This window comes from Tachysurus vachellii, chromosome 5 (genome assembly GCF_030014155.1).
Source record: "Tachysurus vachellii isolate PV-2020 chromosome 5, HZAU_Pvac_v1, whole genome shotgun sequence".
Lineage (NCBI taxonomy): Eukaryota > Metazoa > Chordata > Actinopteri > Siluriformes > Bagridae > Tachysurus > Tachysurus vachellii.
The window spans coordinates 3918660-3941132 of record NC_083464.1 but is presented as its reverse complement, the minus strand read 5'-3'; the positions used below and the strand labels follow the sequence as shown (position 1 = coordinate 3941132).

Sequence of the window (22473 nt, the reverse complement as noted above, 5' to 3'; positions counted from 1 at the left end):
TCTGTTGGACCCGCTGCATTTCTGGGTTTTTAATTCAACACAATCAAAAATTTTATGTACTACTCCCAATTACAAGCAATATAAATAGCATATCGTCGCTGTCGGGCGGAAACCTCGTATGTCCAAATTTGGTCAATTTCATATTTTTTCACATATCGATGCTATTGGTCAGTCCCCACGTGGGTCTGTTATTTTTACAAGTTATTAACCAATCTAAAGTCTTGAAAATAGCTTGAGTGCAAATCTCATAACTCCATTGGACACTTCAACTGTCCACCTCTTCCTCACTCCGCGGGAGAGCTTCACGGCATATTTCTCCTCAAGAAGAGTCGCAACGAATCAACACGTCTTCTGAGGTAAATGTCTTCAAAACACTGGGCTCAAAGAAAAAAAAATCTTGACCCCCGCTAGTTCTGGTGCTCGTCTGAGGACAGGAATTTAGCGCAAGACAATCCACTGCAACGCGGACTAAACCCTGTGCACTGCAAATAAGGTACAGCGTTTTTTTAATTTCCTGAAAAATAACGGTTTTGGAGATACGAGGATTCCGTCTGACAGCGACGATATATGGTTAATATTTGCCCTTTATCTTTATTACATCACATTTTTTAATTAAAGTGCTACTTGTTTTTTGTTGTTTTTTAATAAAATGTAATAAAAAAAAGAAAATCAAATTTAATGAAGTTATGAGTGGGAAAAAATCAACAAATTTACAAGGAAGCAAAGTTTTTCAAAACTATTGTTGTTTATGAATACAGGTCCCACAGACCCGAACAACATACAAGGGTTAAACATAACTTAATTGTGGTTTATTACACCTGAGTTTCTCTATCCACACCCAGGCCTGATTACTGCCACACCTGTTCACAATCAAGACATCACTTAAATAAGACCTGACTGACAAAGTGAAGTAGACCATAAGATCCTCAAAAGCTACACATCATACCGAGATCCAAAGAAATTCAGAAACAAATAAGAAAGAAAGTAATTGAGATCTATCAGTCTGGAAAAGGTTATAAAGCCATTTCTAAAGCACAGGACTCCAGCGAACCACAATGAGAGCCGATATCCACAAATGGCGAAAACATGGTGGTGACCAAAATTACCCCAAGAGCGCAGCGACAACTCCTCCAAGGGCCAATAATTTAATCAATTTTGGAATAAGGCTATAACAAAACAAACTGTGGAAAAAGTGGAGCACCGTGAATACTTTCCTGATGCACTGTAAATGAACATTATTGGCATGATGAATTGTACGTGTTGCCAAAGCATTAAATGAAAACAAGATTATAAATACAAATAAATCACTCAATCTCTCTCATTTTCTACCGCTTATCCGAACTACCTCAGGTCACGGGGAGCCTGTGCCTATCTCAGGCGTCATCGGGCATCAAGGCAGGATACACCCTGGACGGAGTGCCAACCCATCACAGGGCACACACACACATACTCTCATTCACTCACGTAATCACACACTACGGACAATTTTTCCAGAGATGTCAATCAACCTACCATGCATGTCTTTGGACCGGAGGAGGAAACCGGAGTACCCGGAGGAAACCCCCGAGGCACGGGGAGAACATGCAAACTCCACACACACAAGGCGGAGGCAGGAATCGAACCCCGACCCTGGAGGTGTGAGGCGAACGTGCTAACCACTAAGCCACCGTGCCCCCACAAATAAATCAGTAAGTAAGTAAATAAATAAATAAATAAATTTGAGTGAGTCAAGCACAGTGAGTCTCTTTCTTCACATATCCCAACTTTGGAGTACAGGGTAGTTAGAATACAGCACCTCCTTGAACCCGGATCCTCTGTTCAACAATCCAGAGCCTGAACTGTTTGAGACTGACTCTGTAGAGATTTTCTGTGTGGGCATACTTTCTGTTTAGGGCAGATGATATTCTAGATTACTCTGGTTTTTGCTTTGCTGGTCCAAATCGAATTGTCACTAGTTTGTTCTACTTTGGGTAGTTTGTATAGTTGAACTTTGTATAGTTGTATAGTCAGCATGAATCTTAACTCATTCTCACATCCAGTTGGCGTGGAACTAGACAAGCGTTTTTATCGGTATAACAATGTTTGATGTTTGACTTCTGGGACTTTTCAATCATTTCAATCATGCCCAGCAGTCGTGGCTTTGTGGACCTGGGGTTCAAGCTCACAACCTTCCAATCTGTAGACCAACATCTTAACCAATAAGGACACCACATCCCTAATCATTATAAAGAAGCATCTGATGTTGTGTCAGTGAGTCTGATCTAAAACAATTCAAGACTGTTGTTCTGTCAGTGTGTTTTAGACGTGTGTTTGACGTGTGATAATCTAAATTTTGGTGTTTAGCTGCTTTTTAGATAAACAATTGCAGCTGCACCATGGTCAGTGATAATCCACACCTTCTGACCAATCACAATCCAGAACATACACTCACCGGCCACTTTATTAGGTACTGGTGTGGTCTTCTGCTGCTGTAGCCCGTTCAGAGATGCTCTTCTGCATACCTCGGTTGTAACGAGTGGTTATTTGAGTTACTGTTGCCTTTCTATCAGCTCAAACCAGTCTGGCCATTCTCCTCTGACCTCTGGCATCAACAAGGCATTTGCCCACAGAACTGCCGCTCACTGGATATTTTCTCTTTTTCCGACCATTCTCTGTAAACCATAGAGATGGTTGTGCGTGAAAATCCCAGTAGATCAGCAGTTTCTGAAATACTCAGACCAGCCCGTCTGGCACCAACAACCATGCCACGTTCAAAGTCACTTAAATCACCTTTCTTCCCCATTCTGACGCTCAGTTTGAACTGCAGCAGATCGTCTTGACCATGTCTACATGCCTAAATGCATTGAGTTGCTGCCATGTGATTGGCTGATTAGAAATTTGCGTTAACGAGCAGTTGGACAGGTGTACCTAATAAAGTTGCCGGTGAGTGTATACTGTGTTGCAAAATTATGAACCAATTCTTGCATTCTTCCATCCTGTTGCTCATCAGCTCAGTCTGTCAGCTAGGTCATGTGATGTGTTTGCGCTCAACTGTTTGACAAGCTGACCATCAATTTTAATGAGAGTGTGATTTCTACCTCAGTACTGGGGTCACCCTGAGCGCTCTGCTACATTCGGTTGAATGTGTTTAAAAAACTGTTTTGAGGTAAAAAGTTGGTGAGAAATGTGAAAGAGTGTCAGTGAAACGTTGACTGAGTGTGTAATTCACATGATGAATTCCAGGAACATCATTATTTCCACTGATACTTAAACACACAGACACACACACACACACACACACATCTTACTGTCCTTGTGAGGACCTTCCATTGATATAATGATTAGACACAATCAAAAAAGTCCCCACAAAGTTAATTGTATCTGTATTCCTATTGTTGTGAGGACATGGTGTCCCCATTAAGACACACACACACACACACACACACAGTTCTTCTAGACATACCTCTGATTTACTGTTACTGTTTATTAACAATGCCACCGCTAAAATCCCCAAATAAAACTTTCCTTAAAGTTAATTAAACACGTGCTTATAATTGACCCCATCAGCCTGTACATGGCTGTAGCACTCGAGGCGAAGAACCTGCAGAACCAGCACACTGCTCTTCAGATCTATCTCGAGAAATCATGTTTTTAAACCAAACGTCTCAAGCTGAAAGAACAATGGAGGCTGAACACAGCTTTAATTAATCTGTCTCTGTGCCGAGAGGAAAGCCGACGCAAGTACCAGCTCTTTTCTCCACAGAAAGCCCTCTTGAAATTACACAAAATTGTTCTATGTGTTGCCAAGGCAACAACTCCATCCTCTTATTTAGAGCATCTGAGAGAAAGAGCTCAGGAGAAGACGTGATGTGGGGTGATACATGCAAACAGGAAGAGCTAAAGTCAGTTTGATACAAGTTCCTCTTGTGTCTGGGAAAAGTTTTTTGTTTGGATTATTATTCCTGTAATCAGACACTCGATGATAAACCGTCTGATTAACCGTCCTGCTGAACTCAAGTGAACTTTAGGGCCACAGATATTTTAGATTTTCTTGGTTCAACATTTATCTAAAACAAATGAAACAACAAATAAAATATAGACAAAAAAAGTGACAAACACACTCAAGAACAATAAAGCTGATAGATAGACAAATAAGCAGACAGACAGATAGATAGATAGATAGATAGATAGATAGATAGATAGATAGATAGATAGATAGATAAGCAGGCAGACAGATAGATAGATAGATAGATAGATAGATAGATAGATAGATAGATAGATAGACAGACAGACAGACAGACAGACAGACAGACAGACAGACAGACAGACAGATAGATAGATAGATAGATAAGCAGGCAGACAGACAGATAGATAGATAGATAGATAGATAGATAGATAGATAGATAGATAGATAGATAGATAGAGATGTTCAACAGGAATGTACTGTAGGAGTACAGTATGATGGTCTGGGGGCACAAACTTTTGGCTCTATGGTGTATGAAACATGTAACAATACTCAAAAAAGTGCATGTAAATATATAATATCAATATCATATTGTCAATCACTCACACACACACACACACACACACACACACACACACACACAATAAGATGTAGGTGAATGAGTCAAATAAGTCTGATTTCTGGTATAATTTGTTTTAAAGACTTTTTGCTCTTAGTATTAAAGCTGTATAATTTTTTTATGATAATTAGAGAGAAAATGTCAGATGTTCACCCCAAACTGATGCAGTGACAGTTCAGTGAACTGCTGCAGTTAAATGTTTAAAAAAACTCTTTATGATTTAGAAAACCTTTAATACCATAATCAAGACATGGTATTTCATCAGCATCTAGAAAGTGATGCTTAATAGAAAGCTGGTGGTAGGAGAGAGCGATCAAACACACATTTATCATAGGGATGGAAAAGAAAGCAGGTGTGTGTGTGTGCGTGCGTGTGTGTGTGATTGTGCGTGTGTATTTGTGTGTGTTTGAGTGAGCATGTGTGTATTTGTGTGTGTGAGTGTGTGTGTGTCTGAATGTGTGTGTGTGTGTGTGTGTGTGTTTGTGTGTGTCTGAATGTGTGTGTGTGTGTGTGTGTGTGTGTATTCCCAGAGCCGCAGAGGTCTTTTCTACACTCTGGTTTTCAGTGTGCCTCCGGGGCTCGTGCCACTCCTGCCTTCCTGTTTCACCAGCGTTTACAAAAAAAAGAATTGAGCTGAACAGCAGGGAGGAACAAATGGCCCTGTTATTCCTGCAGCTCAGAATTATTCCCGGTTTGTTCTGAAGACAGTATCGATCAGACACACAGGGAGGAAAGTCAGTATTTGATATCACTTATATTCTATGGCTTTCTGACAGAGCCGAGTTCAGACAGCGTTCGGACCCAAGGTTCGAAAACCGATGCCTTTTTATAGCCAAAGCTCTGAAAGCTGAATCGTAACTTACAGTATTATAAACCAGCGTTAATGAACAAATAGAAATATCAGTTTCTGGGTTACTTCAGATAACAGATTAAAGAAATATGAGAGTAGGATTCATTCATTCATTCATCTTCTACCGCTTATCCGAACTACCTCGGGTCACGGGGAGCCTGTGCCTATCTCAGGCGTCATCGGGCATCAAGGCAGGATACACCCTGGATGGAGTGCCAACCCATTGCAGGGCACACACACACACACTCTCATTCACTCACGCAATCACACACTACGGACAATTTTCCAGAGATGCCAATCAACCTACCATGCATGTCTTTGGACCGGGGGAGGAAACCGGAGTACCCGGAGGAAACCCCCAAGGCACGGGGAAAACATGCAAACTCCACACACACAAGGCGGAGGCGGGAATTGAACCCCCAACTCTGGAGGTGTGAGGCGAACGTACTAACCACTAAGCCACCATGCCCCCCTGAGAGTAGGATTGTTTTGTTGAAATAATTCATTAAGCTGCAGAAATAAATAAAGCTATAGAAGTGAAGTGTTACAGGACTCGCTTTAGAACGTAACATTCATTTATTTTCATTTCAATACACAATATTTCTCATCATCTTTACAGACACCATTCACTCCATAATCCCCCTTTAACTCCTTCAATATGTCTTAAAAATGAAATTGCATCACAGACACAAGAAGGATCTGTAAGTAGAAAGTAAACAAACTTAAAATGTGCAAATGTTTTTATTTGGCTCGAGTTTTCATTTCATGGCAAGTTGCATATCTTATACACTATACTGGCAAAAGTTTTGGGACGTCTGCCTTTACATGCACGTGAACTTTAGTGACATCCCATTCTTAATGTGTAGGGTTTAATATAGAAGTGTATCTATAACAGCTTCAGCTCTTCTCAGAAGGTTTTCCACAAGACTTAGGAGTGTGTTCATGTGTGTCTGCATTCCTAGGTGCTTGGTTTTATATGACTTGTGGCCATGAAAGTGATTGGAACCCCTGAATTGAATGATTTATGGGGGTGTCCTAAAATTTTTGGCAATATAGTGTACATTTTCATGTACATGTGACAAATAAAAATCTCCAATCATTCAGTTATAAATAGTTTAGATATATATAAAATAGCTTTTTTTATTTTCAATGCAATTTGTGTTTTATTTTTTATTGTTAAAAATCGCAAGCACAGGATTCTTGACTTTCTCTGAGAACCGTACTCACGTTCACACGTGTGAATGATAGACGGATTTGGATGGATGAGTGTTGTGATAATATCATACCTGAATCAGCATAAAATCAACCTAAGTTTGAAAAATTTTAGCTGCTCCAATGTTAATTTCTCAAATGTTTGAGGAAATAAACCTTAAATCTAGTTAAATTTGTCTAATAATCGATCCCGCTCTTCAAAACTTAAATCACTGTAAAATATATTTTAAAATTTGAGCAGCAGATCAGCAAAGAAAAGGTCGGCCATTTTGTTTAAAGACTTTTGCACGCAGTCTTCATCTTCACCGCTCATTATTTTTATTCAGGTTCAGTTTTGATTCGTTGCTGCACTTTTCGCTTGGAATCCAAAAGAAAAACACACAATTTATTAATTGGCAAACATCAAACACGACATTCAAAATTCAAACAAACACAATGAAAGTTTTCAATTGGAAACTAATCGGAAATCCATTAGCGCAGAACAACAAACGAACAGGAAGTCTTGGTCTGGTAATGAAGTGCTGCATCCTGGCGCACGCTGCAGTCATTACGCATGTAATAGAAGGCAAAATGGAGGACTTTTACACAACAGCACCGTTTCTTTGAAGTGAGGGTGAGGAGTCGGGGACCGTAAAGGCTGAGGGTCTGCCAAAAGCAGATGAAAGCTCTGAGATCGCTCCGTAATTAGAAGGCAGCGTACAAAAGAGACTAGCAGACAGACGCACAATCACGGCTGCAGCTGATCACGAGCCAACAAAGCAGAAGACGCAATTTAGCGCCGGTTTTCTAGGTAATCAGTGGACTCCTAGAAACCTTCTGAAATATGGAAAATTATAGTTCAGACAGCAGGGCAAGATGGTAACCATGGCAATTTAACCCCTTTTTTTATTTTGCCCCACCCCCTCTGTCATTGTCTCGCCCCTCCCCATCTCAGACCCGGTTTGAGTCCCTGAGCATAACCTGGTGTTTGCATTAAACAGTTTGCATACAGATGCAAAGCTCTTCAGGGGGAAAAAGGACACTAAAGCTATTTTACTACTCACAAAGAGAAAAAGAAAAAGCCTTGTATGAAGGTTAGAAACTGTAATTCTTCATGTTCATATACGCACTCTTGCTAACATGTCTTCTTCCGTCTGTCCTTTTTTTGTTAACTAAATATAAATATATAGAAATATTTCAACATCTATGTTGTATACAGTATATACAAGGTAAGACTGTCCCTTTAAAGTTGTCTCCACATCATCACTCCATCTGAAGCACAAGCAGGTTTGGTGTCCCACTTTCACTCCACAGAGAACACACCAAAGTGACAAAACTGACACAAAAGTCACGTGATTTAGATTTCCATTTATATTGGAGAGTGGTGTATTAATTACTAAGCTAAACAAAAAAAGAAAAAGAAGAAGAAGAAGAAGAAGAAGAAGAGGGAAAAAGAGGAGGAGGAGGAGGAGGAGGAGGAGGAAAAGGGAGAAAAAACCTAATCCACTAAAATCCTGAACAGGGTAAAGTGTGTACTGAAAATTAACAGAACCAAAAACATTCCTGATTTGTTTCTTGGTGAATTTATGAACACATTAATTACAGATTAAATATGAAATATTTGCGTTATCTTAAATCCATCTCAGTCTTAATCAACACCCAGCAGTCTGATCAACATTTTACTGGACTTTATCACCTATGTCTCTGACTCTGTACCTCTGACTCTGTGTCTCTCACTCTGTGTCTCTGACCCTGTATCTCTGACTCTGTGTCTCTCACTCTGTGTCTCTGACCCTGTATCTCTGACTCTGTGTCTCTCACTCTGTGTATCTGGCCCTGTGTCTCTGACCCTATATCTCCGACTCTGCATCTCTGATTCTTTGTCTCTGACCCTATATCTCTCACTCTGTGTCTCTGACTCTGTGTCTCTCACTCTGTATCTCTGACCCTTATCTCTCACTCTGTATCTCTGACCCTTATCTCTCACTCTGTGTCTCGGACCCTGCATCTGACTCTGTATCTCTGACCCTGTATCTCTGACTTTGTGTCTCTCACTCTGTGTCCCTGACCCTGTGTCTCTGACCCTGTGTCTCTGACTCTGGGTCTCTGACTCTGTATATCTGACTCTGTTTCTGACCTTGTGTCCCTGACCCTGTGTCTCTGACTCTGTGTCTCTGACCCTGTGTCCTTGACCCTGTGTCTCTGACTCTGGGTCTCTGACCCTGTTTCTCTGACCCTGTGTCTCTCACTCTGTGTCTCTGACTCTGTGTCTCTGACCCTGTGTCTCTCACTCTGTGTCTCTGACTCTGGGTCTCTGACCTTGTGTCTCTGACCCTGTATCTCAGACCCTGTGTCTCTGACCCTGTATCTTTGACCGTGTGTCTCTGTCCTTGTGTCTCTGACCTTGTGTCTCGGACCCTGCATCTCTGACTCTGTGTCTCTGACCCTGCGTTTTGGACCCTGCGTCTCTGACTCTGTATCTCTGAGCCTGTGTCCCTGACCCTGTGTCCCTGACCCTGTGTCTCTGGTATATCAACCCAGTCTCAAGGCAGTTCGTGACATAGTCACGAAATTTAATCTATTTGATTCGTGTTCGTGGACACAAATTTTCCTTCCTTTTTTTTGTGTCACTCAGCACGACTTTCGATCTAATGTATTTCAATAGGAAGCATCTTTTGTGTCTGAACCATGTTTTTCTTTCTGCCACTCGAAAGCATTGTTTTTGCTCATTTGGTATTCATTTTTAAACTTTAAGCACTACATTACTCAACATTTAACCAGGAGATTTTATCCTTGTTTTTATTGCTTTATATTCTGTAGGGTACTAACCATTGTGCTATGGTTTCTTTTCTGAGAAAAGCCATTTTTCCATCTATTTGATGTGTCAAATCGGACAGTAAACTAAATACTACAGTACCCATGAGCCTTATCTACTTTTACTATGTTGAAGACGTCAGCTAAAACGACCTGATGACCCACCACCAATTCTCTGTCACTTGAATGTAATGATCAAATTTGAACATTAAGAATTCGCAGACCGCAAAAATCACCCAATCGCAAAAGCGGATGCACGCAACACCCGTTAGCCTCAGTATCCGTTGCTATGGAGACAGAGTCAGTCCGCTTTGCGATAGGGTGATTTCTGCAGGCTTTCAGGGTTTCGCAAATTCTAAATGTTCAAATTTCATTACATTCAAGTAACATCACCTGGGAAGTGTTTTGAGTGCAATGAAGGAGAATTTGCGGCCTGCAGAAATCAGGAGAATCAAATAAAACGGATGGTCATGACATCGTATTGTTGAATTATCAAGCACACTTTTGTGTTTATGTGTTGAAAGAAAGATTAGGATATCGTTAAAAGAGAATTAGCGGTGGGTCATCAGGTAGTTTTAGCTGACGTCTAACAAATGAGCAAAAACAATGCTTCCGAGTGGCAGAAAGAAAAACATGGTTCAGACACGAAAGATGCTTCCTATTGAAATACATTAGATTGAAAGTCCTGCTGAGTGACATTAAAAAAAAGGAAATTTGTATCCACGAACACGAATCAAATAGATTAAATTTCGTGACTATGTCATGAACTGCCGTGAGACTGGGTTGTGTATATCTGACTCTGTCTCTGACCTTGTGTTCCTGACCCTGTATATCTGACTCTGTCTCTCTGACCCTGTATACATGACACTGTGTCTCTGACTATGTCTCTCTGACCCTGTATACATGACCCTGTGTCTCTGACTATGTCTCTCTGACCCTGTATACATGACCCTGTGTCTCTGACTATGTGTCTCTGACCCTGTATACATGACTCTGTGTCTCTGACTATGTGTCTCTGACCCTGTATACATGACCCTGTGTCTCTGATTATGTCTCTCTGACCCTGTATACATGACCCTGTGTCTCTGACTATGTGTCTCTGACCCTGTATACATGACTCTGTGTCTCTGACTATGTGTCTCTGACCCTGTATACATGACACTGTGTCTCTGACTATGTCTCTCTGACCCTGTATACATGACCCTGTGTCTCTGACTATGTCTCTCTGACCCTGTATACATGACCCTGTGTCTCTGACTATGTGTCTCTGACCCTGTATCCCTGACCCTGTGTCTCTTACTCTGTTTCTGACCCTGCATCTCTGACTCTGTGTCCCAGACTCTGTGTCTTTGACTCTGTATCCCTAACCTTGTGTCTCTGGCACTGTGTCTCTGACTCTGTGTCCCTGACTCTGTGTCTCTTTGTCTCTATGTCCCGAATCTGTGTCCCTGACCCTATGTCCCGACTCTGTGTCCTTTACCCTATATCCCTGACTGTGTGTCCCTGGCTCTGTATCCCTGACCCTCTTTTCCTGATTCTGTGTCCGTGACCACGTGTTTCAGACTCAGTGTCTCTGACCCTGTCCCCCTAACCCTGAAATTCATTTCTTCATCATTAACTCTGTATCTATATCTCTTTATTCCACTTCCTGTTCTGTCTCACTATAATCTAATGATCCTCATTTCCATTTTAACACATCACTCAAGTCATTAGTTCAACATTAAACTAATAACTTGCTGCTCCATGTAAAATATGTCAGCATAATTATGCAAACACACCATCCTTTCTGTCTCTGTCTCTCCGACACACTTTCATTTCCACTGCCAGTACAATCAGGTAAAAGTAAGAGGTCAAATGTCAGGGACACCAAGAGGGCATGACGGTTACTTCGCCAGAGCTCGGCCTCGCCCTCAATTGCCTTCGATTTCTCAGCTGCCAAGCCTGTGGCATTTTCAAATGCCTCGGGAGGAAGTGGAATATAAAACAGAGGTTTTCTCACCACTGAGAAATAACAACCAGCTGTCCTTTAACCTTCAGGAAGGAAATACAAACACTGCACTATAACTAGACAATTTCTCTAAAGGAATTTCAACAGCCAGCTTATTAAATAATAATAATAATTAAAAAAACAATAATTACATTATTATTATTGTTATTATTATTATTATTATTATTATTATTATTATTAGTAGTAGTAGTAGTAGTAGTAGTAGTAGTAATGGTAGTATTATAAAAAAAAAGAAATAATAATAAATAATAATAATAATAATAATAACAATAATAATAATAATTATTATTATTATTGTTATTATTATTATTGTTATTATTATTTATTAATTAATTAAATAGATTACAATGAAACAGCATGTACCTGATACACTGTTGATTCTATTCTATACATTAATAGTTATTAATAGATTTAATTAATGGATTTAAATAATATATGTTTGGTGTATTGTATTATTGTGTGTGTGTGTTTAATAATTAAACATAGCTGTCAGAAATCAGACTTGTTGCTGTGTAATAATAATAATAATAATAATAATAATAATAATAATAATAATAATAATACAGAATAATAGCTATATGTATACTATAGTTTCAACAACATAAAAAAGTATCCGCTGTTTCACCATAATCTAATTTTTATTTCTCATGTAATTACTTACAGTATATTGAAGTAATCAACCATTTTTATTGGTAATTAAGTTGCTGTAATGAGTCTGTCTGTGTTCTGCCCTGTTTCTGTCTGCTGGTCTGCCTTGATGTTAATTGTTTGCTCCGCCCACTCATTTGTTACCATGGACACTAATCGAACTCCATCTCTCCCTCTTAGTCACTGATTGTCTCTGCTTGGTGATTGGTTCCTGTTTGTTATATCTACTCTGTTTGTTCACTTCCCTGGTGTTGGTCGTTGTTGGATGTTTGTGTCTATGTTCCTGTTTCCTGTGTGCTCAGTGTTCTGCCCTGTTTTGCCTGCCCGTCTGTTTGCCTGTTTCTTGTTTTGGATTAATAAAAGACTGAACTGCGTTTGGATCCTCACTCGCCTTTGCCTCATCGCGACAGTTGCAATGTTTTATAGCACACTGGACCGTGTACACACACACGCAAACACACACTCTAACATCCGAATGTCAAACTACTATACTGTATATATATATACATATATATCGTTGAATGAATATTCACATAAATTAGCATAAATTAAATCAGTGTGTATTATTGGCTGCTGCTGTCCTGTATAGGGTTTGTTCCAACCTCACTCGTGGGGTAGTCAGGATCCATCGAGATCCTAACCCAGATAAACTGCTTAAATCAGTCGTCTCATTAACTTTAGACAAGCTTTTATCATTCTGACCTGCTTGGTTATTAACAAGAACAAGCCCAGACTCCTGACCACAGTCATATCTCACATGGGCGAGACTGGAGTTTACCCAGGATTATGTGAAAGACAAGTCACAGACTGCAAATTAGATGATTACAAGGTAATTGAGTAATAAAAATACACACTGCAAATGAGCAGGTGTGAGAGAGAGAGAGAGAGTGAGAGAGAGAGAGAGGGAGAGGGAGAGAGAGAGAGAGAGAGAGAGAGAGAGGGAGAGAGAGAGTGGGAGAGAGAGAGAGAGGGAGAGAGAGAGTGAGAGAGAGAGAAAGAGAGACAGAGTGTGTGTGTGTGTGAGAGAGAGAGAGAGAGAGAGAGAGAGAGAGAGTGAGAGAGAGAGAGAGAGAGAGCGGGAGAGAGAGAGGGAGAGAGAGAGCGGGAGAGAGAGAGAGAGGGAGAGAGAGAGGGAGAGAGAGAGAAAGAGAGACAGTGTGTGTGTGAGAGAGAGAGAGAGAGAGAGAGAGAGAGAGAGAGAGAGAGGACTGTGTTTGTACAATAGTTTTACTCCCTTGTCAGATGCTTTTATCCAAAATATATTGATTAAGCCAAACTGTAAAATTTCTGATATTTCCGTCTGACATTTATACCAAACACTCCATAAATCTGAACAACCTGAACACCTTAATATCTTAAACATTGTGCCCCAGAATTTGTGACGCTTTACCTCCAGCACCAACCACAGCTGGTCTCCGTTTTTAGGATCCTTCTTGTAAAACATGCCGTAGAACTTCACCACATTGGGATGATCAGAGAGCGCGTTCAGGATGTTGTACTCAACCTCGATCTCCTCATCAATATCCTGAAAACAACAGCAGAGTGAGAGAAAGCAGACCTGAAGAGTAGATGTAGATGCCATGATGTAGATGTGGTGTCATGAAAATTACAGCATTAAAGATGTAAATGAATGAATGAATAAGTAAAAAAGTGAAAAATAAAGCATGAATGAAAAAACTAGTTAGTCTGAGTGAGCAAGTGAGTGAGTAAATGAGTAACTGAGTGAGTGAATAAATAAATGAATTAATGATTGAATGACTGCATGACTGAATGATTGGATGGATGATTAAGTGGGTGAGTGAATGAATGAATGAATGAAAAACAATTAATAAGTGAGTGACTGAATAACTGAATTAACAACTGAATGAGTGAGTGAATGATTGAGTGGGTGAATGATTGAACGAATAAATGGATGAACGAATGGATAAACAAATAACGTGTCAATTAATAAACAAGTTTCTGTCTTAATCATGATTAAGTGAATAAGAGAGTGAGTGAGTGAGTGAGTGAGTGAGTGAAAGAAAGAGAATGAATGAATGAATGAATGAATGAATGAATGAATGAAAGAGAAACAATTAAGTGAGAATTAATAACTGAATTAATGACTGAATGAGTGAATATGTGATTTGAGTTGATGAATGGATGAATGAATGAATGAATTAATTAATTAACAACTGAATGAGTGAGTGAATGATTGAGTGGGTGAATGAATGAATGAATGAATGAATGGGTGAATGAATGAATAAACAAATAAAGCTTCAGTTAATAAACAAATCCCTGTCTCAATAATAATTAAGTTAGTGAGTGAATGAATGAATGAATGAATGAATGAATGAGAAACAAATGAGTGAGTGAATTAATAACTGAATTAATGACTGAATGGGTGAGTAAGTGATTGAGTTGATGAATAAATCAATGAATGAATTAATTAATTTATATATAAATGAAGCCATAATGTTTAACCAGACATTAATCTCAGTCACCAATGCCCCTCCCCACTCTTTTCATTAAAAACACCACATTTTAAAGACATGGCTTATTGTTTATCTTATATAAATATGAGATGATGAATATCTGTAAGTTTTTTGGACTGAAGGAGTCTCCAGTATCAGCAGGTTTTTTATGTAATCTTCAATGAAGTTATACTTTACCATTTCTGTGGAAGAAAAAAACAAAGCTCACGTGACACACCTTATTTTTCTGTAATAAAGTGACTGATTCCAGTTACACAAATGATACACAAATGTCAAACTACTCAACTTTACAATGCTAACAATAACGCTGCTTCCTCACGTCACCTTTTAGTTGATCATTTTCCTACAACAGCGTACATGGTTATATTTATTGTCTGGAACTTAGCTTATGAATTATCCAGTGTTCAGTGCGTCATGGTTCTCGTCATGGTTCTTGTCATGGCCGCTGGATGTGTCATGTTGTATTTACATACTTGTGAGAGCCTTTTACCTCTGTCTGAGTCTCTCGATCTCGATCTCTCTCTCTGTGCTCACATGCTGCTTTTTAACTTTGTCGTCTAGTCGACCAGACGTTCGTTCGTCCGTATCGGTCTTCAGTTAATTTCTCAGTGTGACGTATTTCCCCCTCTCTACACCGCACACTTCTGTGATGTTCAGTGTTTTGTCTCCTGACTGTATCTACCGAGCCGTTTTTGTTCAGTGTCTCTACGTCCTGGTTTTCACCTGATACGAAGCACAGAGGCGCTGCTCACTTTCTGATTGGGTTTCTGTTGCTAAGCGACAAGACTAACATTCTAACAGAGCATCGTTTCACACCGTACACATTCAGCATCACCATGTGGAGTTAACACTGTAAAAGCTTTAGCGCAAAAGAAAGGAAAAAAGACGTGCTTCATAACCACAGGCATAGACAGGAAGTGAAGTTATTAGAACATGACAATGGGGTTCATTTCTGCTGTCATCAGAATGACATTTAAAGTCATTTCCCGTTGTTTAGTCATGAAAAGCATTGGCAGCCATGTTGCCATGGAGATATGAATAATAACAGATTGAATAATAAATGAATATACAGAAGGTGTAATGAAGGACAAAGTGAATCACTGCGATGCTCGCTCTGTTTCATGAAACTGCTGTTTCTAATGTAATGCTGAATTAAACCACTCAATGCAACAGCAAAGCTGATCCACTCCAAATTTACACCAAGATTACTTTAGCTAGTGAATTCACATTGCGTATAGATTAAGACAACTAATGAATAATGAATGAACTAAAGAAATCCTAAATTAATTTAGCTTGGAGATTACGCTAGCTAGTGAAATAACTTAGCTAGTGAATTGACCTACTGAATAAGATAGCTAGTAAATTATCTTATAGGTTAAGATAGCTAGGGAATTAACTTATCTTAGAGATTAACATAGCTAGTAAATTAACTTAGTTTATAGACTTATTTAGCTAGTAAATTAACTTAACTTATACATTTAGTTAGCTAGCGAATTAACTTAGCTTATACATTTAGTTAGCTAGCGAATGAGCCTGGTTTAAATGAGCTTAGTGTGTCAATCAACTTATTAATAAACATATTACAGTTTTTAAAATATTATTCTTGCGTTCCATTAGCATTAATTTTATTTTTGGGGACTTTTTAAGTTTGCTGCTCATTGACTGGAAGGACAGGGTTAGGGTTAGACAGACAGACAGACAGAGAGATGGGAAGAGACAGAAAGATAGGGAGTGAGGGGGAAGAAAAAGAGGGGGAGAGTAAAACAGAGAGAGAGAGAGAGAGAGAGAGAGAGAGAGAGAGAGAGACTGCAGCATATCTCAGAGTTACAGGTGTGCTCTTCCTAATATGACATAATGACAGCAGGGAAATGTCTGTGACGGCTTTAGCAGAGTATGAGAAGGAACTAACACTGTTCAGAGAGAAACACACACCCACACACACACACACACGTAAACACACACACCACTGTAACATCATTACAACAGAAATCTGAAATATTCATGCTCTTCACAGTGTGCACAGTGATGTCATGAAAAATAATAATATTATTATATAAGTTTTTACCTAACAGATTTTCATTCAAAAAATAAAAATAAAAAAAGAAATAAAACTACACGTGAGGAATAAACACTTATATTGTTGTTGCGGTGTAGGGAAATAATCACCAGCAGTGTGGTGTGATGAAGATGAGCTAGTGTTAGCATGCTGAAGGCTTTAATGTACTGACTCCATTACACACACACACACACACACACACAAACTCACATACACACACGAACATCACGTGTATTATTCATCATACACTACAGCAACCTTTTTACTGAAAGAACCTTAATGATGTGGACAGAACAATGTTAGGTTAAAGCAGCTATTAAAACTTTACGAAGCGCTTTACTGACTTTCACCAAATTAAATTTTGCAAAAAATCCTGGAGTGTAATAGATAACAGATATCAAAATCGCAAAAATAAAAATGAATTAAATCTTTACAAATCTATTTAAATAAAAATGGTTTTTGTTTTAATTTTAGTGCAAAACTTTTATTGTCCTTTTTTTACACTAGAGACTCCTTCCATAAATTTTAAACAAACGCGTCCTGACAGAAAACCTCACCATATCGACGATCACGCACGTTTATTTTAATCAGTCTACGTGGAGTGTCCTGGTGTACAGTATGAGCAGTTACTATAGAAACCATATTAGATATTATCTACTATAATCTATCTATTAGAGGTGAACACTTTCATCATCACGTCAGCCAGAACTAACAAAAACTTCTCAAACTACAAGTTCTTCTTGATGTTCTTTTATACTATTCGGTAAAGTTTTGATTGATTCATGGTGCAAAGACTCACATGGATCGGATCCAGCACTTTGACGGCGGCCTCGCTGCTGTCGATCTTGTTCAACACTTTGTAGACTTTTCCGTAGGTTCCTTTCCCGATGGTCTCCGCGATCTCCCAGGTGTCTGAAGGATCGGGGAAGCTGTCAAAGACGATGGATTTCCCCGACTGTGGAAACATCTTCCTAAGAGATCTCCTGAGGACACACACCAAATCAGATCTGATCAAAATGACATTTGACTTTAAAAATAAAAATAAATACAGTGTCACTTGAAAGTTTGTGAACCTGTAGTAATGGTTTTATTCCGGAAAATGTTCTGATATTATATATCTGTGAGAGGAAAACGTGAAGTTCTAGGTTTCGTACTTAATTTCAAGGTCAAATTAGAGTCCAACTGATTTGAGTCATTGAGATGACAATCAGGTCTCCATGAGTGCCCTATTTTATTTAAAAGTACAGAGATCAATCGAGGTCTGAAGGTCATGACGTGTGTTTGTTGAAGCAGATCATTGGAGATTTCTGAGTTATTGTTGCTCATCAGGCTAGGAAAGGTTACAAAATCCTCTCTAAAGCATTTTAAATTTAAAAAATCAGATATAGTCAGATAAATTCTGTAGAAATGGAGGAAATTTAAGACGATTGTTACATCCCAGAAGTGTTCATCCAACAAAGATCACTCCAAAAGCAAGACATGTAACAGTCTGTTGGGCCAGAAAGGAATACAGAGGAACTTCAAATTAACTAAAAGCCTCTTTTACTTTGGAAAATGTTAATGATCATGAGTCTGCTATCAGGTGAACACTAGACAAACTCGATGTGCAGAGTCACAAGGAGAAAGTCACCACTCTCCAAAAAGAACATTGCTGCCCATGACGTTCACTAAAGATCACATGGACAAGCCAGAGGACTATTTGAGAAATAATTTGTGGAGGAATGAGTCCAAAAAAAATTTTTTGTTTTAAAATGAGAAGCGTATTTTTTGCAGAAAAGAAAATACTGAATTCCAGCATAAGAACCTTATACCGTCTGTGAAACATGGTGGTGGTAGTATCATGCTTCGAGCCTGTATTGCTGCATCTGGGCCAGAACAGAATGCTTTCATTGATCTAACAATGTATTCAGAATTATTACAGTGATCTCTAAATGAAAATGGCAAGACATTTGTCCATGAACTGAATCTCAAGAAAACATAGGTCATACACCAAGACAACGATAACAAGCACCGAGACTGTGTACCAAAGAACGATTAAAGAGGAACAAAGATAATGTTTTGGAATGGCCAAGTCAATGTACTGAGCTTAATCCAACACAAAAATTGTGGAAGGATCTGAAACAGTCAGTTCATCTGAGGACATCCATCAAAACCCCAGTGTGGAAGCTCTTCTGTACCGAAGCTGTTGTGTAGAACTGATCAAAAGTTACCGGACACTTTACTTACAGTTATTGCTGCACAAGGAGTCACAACAGATACTGAAAGCGAAGGTTCACATACTTTTTTTCAAGTCAAAGATCTGCTGGATAATTTTTCTCAATAATTAAAGGTGGGGTCTCCATTGTTTGAAAGCCAATGTTGACATTTGAAATCACCAAAACAAACACGCCCCTAACCCAAATGGGTCCCACCCCTGTTTTGATAGCTCTGCCCCACACATACACCAGACAAGTATAACCCAAGTATAACCCAGACAAATAGTGATGAAACTCTACAAATTCTTAAAGTCCTGAGTGTCTACTTTCATATGAGCTTCATATTAACACCACTGTGGAGTGAGACGTGAGGCAGACGTTCAGTCAATCAGGTCTGACTTGTAAAAGTCGGACACATTTTGCTATATAATGAAGTATAAAGTATTTAAGTAAATAAATAGAAATACTTAGTTTGCACATTTGGACACACGTATAAAGGAGTTGAACTAAATCCCATCTCCTCACCAACTTCTCATGGTTGACTTTCTGTAAATTTGTATGAGTTTTTCAGACTTTGGCTTCCAAATGTCCGGCTCCGTCAAACGGAGGTCAAGTCGGCTAGAGATCAAAAGTCAGACACCGGTGTGTCATAGTGTTGCACCAGATACTGACCGACACTGATCTTAGAACACTTTTTACTTTAAAATGGTTACACTTTATTATAAAAGCTGCATTATGAAAGATTAGTCCATTCTGGACATTCGTCCAATCTCTCCACAGTCGTCCACATGTTCACAAAGCTCCGCCCCCAGGCTCTAAATTGGCCTGTAAAGTGTGTATATAATTGTATATAATGTGACTTATTAAGTTTCTGCGATTGCCTTCTGTATATCGGTCTTTAAGAAAAGGGGGAAATTTCATAAAATAAATAGTAAACAAATAAATAAATAATGCAAAAAATGGATGAAAAATTGTAGAAATAAAAGTACAATTTAAAACACAGCTATTTTTGATTATTTTTTTTTGTAAATATGAATTTTTTTTTAATTAATCCTTGAGATCATTTGGCCATGACAATAACTAACAACTAACAATAATCCTGCTGTTTTGTTTCTTTCTCTCTCTTTCATATATACATAATATGAATATATAATATGGGGGGAACGGTGGCTTAGTGGTTAGCACGTTCGCCTCACACCTCCAGGGTTGGGGTTCGATTCCCGCCTCCACCTTGTGTGTGTGGAGTTTGCATGTTCTCCCCGTGCCTCGGGGGTTTCCTCCGGGTACTCCGGTTTCCTCCCCCGGTCCAAAGACATGCATGGTAGGTTGATTGGCATCTCTGGAAAAATTGTCCGTAGTGTGTGATTGCGTGAGTGAAAGGGTGTGTGTGTGTGCCCTGCGATGGGTTGGCGCTCCGTCCAGGGTGTATCCTGCCTTGATGCCCAATGACGCCTGAGATAGGCACAGGCTCCCCGTGACCCGAGGTAGTTCGGATAAGCGGTAGAAGATGAATGAATGAATATATAATATATAAACTGTACATATTATAAAACGTAAAATGGATATATTTCCAGATCTCCTTAAATTCAGTTGCAGTCTTTTTATTCCTTTCTTACTTAATATCATTTCAGGTATTAGGCAGACTCTCTTTTCCAGAGTGACTTACAATTTATTTCATTTTTAATGATTTTTAATACTAATACCCGATCCCGGGTATTGGATCAGCACCATTTATTTATTTATTTATTTATTTAGGATTTGTCCTGCATTTGTATCCATATCAAATCAAACATGTCTCCTTGTTTCCGAGCTCTTTTTTTTTCTACAGTTCCAATGAAACCTTTTGTTACGGTTTGGTGATGAGTTACTGATATCAGCAGATATTTTCACATAGACACAGAATGAAAGTTCAAACTTTCCTGTAGATATTTTTACTGTAGCATTTCAAATAGCGATAGTGACGTGACATACGGCTAAGTACGGTGACCCATACTCAGAATTCGTCGTGGTATAACCGGCCCGAGACTCGAACCCACAACCTTAGGGTTAAGAGTCAAACTCTCTAACCACGACTTCTCCTCCATTTCTGTCATTTAAACATCATCATATCCTAAACAGGAAGTTACACCAGTGTTTCCTTTTTACGTGACCCGATCCTGTGCGAGGTCTAACCACATCTTAAAGCGATGGATACTCAGAACTCCTCCTGGGATGTTTGAAATCGAACCCGGAAGCTCGCATGAATAAAATACATTCTCTAAAGAGGTGAGCGTGGAGCTTGAACATAACACCGCTGAAACATTCATGAGAGTTAAAATTTAAACATGATACAAAATCACACAGACCAGAAGCTCCAGTCTGTCGCGTTGCTTTGTTACATAACAGTCACTTGCAAAAGAACTAGCCACTAAAAATCAAGAGCTAGTTATAGACAACATTCATTCATTCATTCATTCATTCATTCATTCATTTTCTACCGCTTATCCGAACTACCTCGGGTCACGGGCAGCCTGTGCCTATCTCAGGCTTCATCGGGCATCAAGGCAGGATACACCCTGGGTGGGCAGTTATAGACAATATGACATTTATATTACATCATATTTTTAGGATACCAAAAAAAAAAAAACGACTATGGCGGCCATTTTGAGGAGCATCTTAGCAAAGATGAGGAAGGAGTGACAGAAAGTCAGGCTGTCTGTCTGTCTGTCTGTAGCGGAGCTGACTAGCCGTTATGCTAATCTCGGCAGCCAGGCCGTGTAGCATAGGTGAAGGATTATGGGGAATTAACAAGATCGTCCTGTTACCTTTTCCCTATTTAGGCTGCTGTTCTAAGCTTGTTATGAGGATTACATGAGATCACTATTTTCTTCTGAATGGAATCCACAGTGTATAATGTGAGGAATAATTCTGTAGTGAAATGATTTTAAATGAATTAATGAATAAATTTTAATTACACATTATTTACTTCAACTTTGTATTTTTTATCGTTATTTAAAAATAAATTTCTTCCTGGAAATTCTGACAAGTATTATAAACAAAAATGGGCATTTTCTCTTGTCAGGGCTACTACTTCCTGTTTAGACCACGCCCACTTTTCAGATACAGATACATGCATTGAGTTAAATTCCTACTGTATACTTGTGTATAAGGTGTGTGTGTGTGTGTGTGTGTGTGTGTGTGTGTGTGTGTGTGTGTGTGTGTGTGTTGCAAATGAGAGGGTTTTTTTCATACACTATAAAATGCAAACTATTAGAACATTGCTAATGTTTAACACACACACACACACACACACACACACACACCTAGTGTCCCTCACTCTCACAGAGTTACCTGACTCCGCTAACACACCATGAACAGTAGTGAAAAGTTGTCTCCTACCTGTCCCTCCCTGAAGCCATGTCTCCTCTTCTTCACTCCTTCACCACACACACATTCTCGACATCCTGAGAGAGAGAGACAGAGCCTCTGATGATTTAGACATGAGTGCTACACATTTTACTGTGTAGACGAAACTGCTCTCAGGCAACTCGGGTTGCTGAAGGAAAAAGGATCTGTGACGAGCCCGAGAGAGAGAGAGAGAGAGAGAGAGAGAGAGAGAGCGCTAATGACGGCCACTCTCCAGCTTAAAGTTTCAGTTCAACCTAGGCATGCAAAGCAGGCCAGAGAGAGAATATA

At 39.2% G+C, this 22473-nt stretch overlaps 1 protein-coding gene across 1 annotated transcript in view; it reads right to left on the bottom strand.

The window, feature by feature from the left end:
- Positions 1-22236, bottom strand: part of LOC132845518 (myosin-IIIa-like) — a 55396-nt gene extending 33160 nt beyond the window's left edge. The window contains exons 1-3 of the mRNA XM_060869540.1: positions 22177-22236; positions 17403-17586; positions 13464-13598 (exon numbers count right to left, since the gene is read on the bottom strand). Coding sequence (XP_060725523.1) covers positions 13464-13598; positions 17403-17586; positions 22177-22196 — 339 coding nt within the window. The 5' untranslated portion in view covers positions 22197-22236. The remainder of the gene's footprint in view (positions 1-13463; positions 13599-17402; positions 17587-22176) is intronic.
- Between the last annotated feature and the right edge of the window lie 237 nt (positions 22237-22473).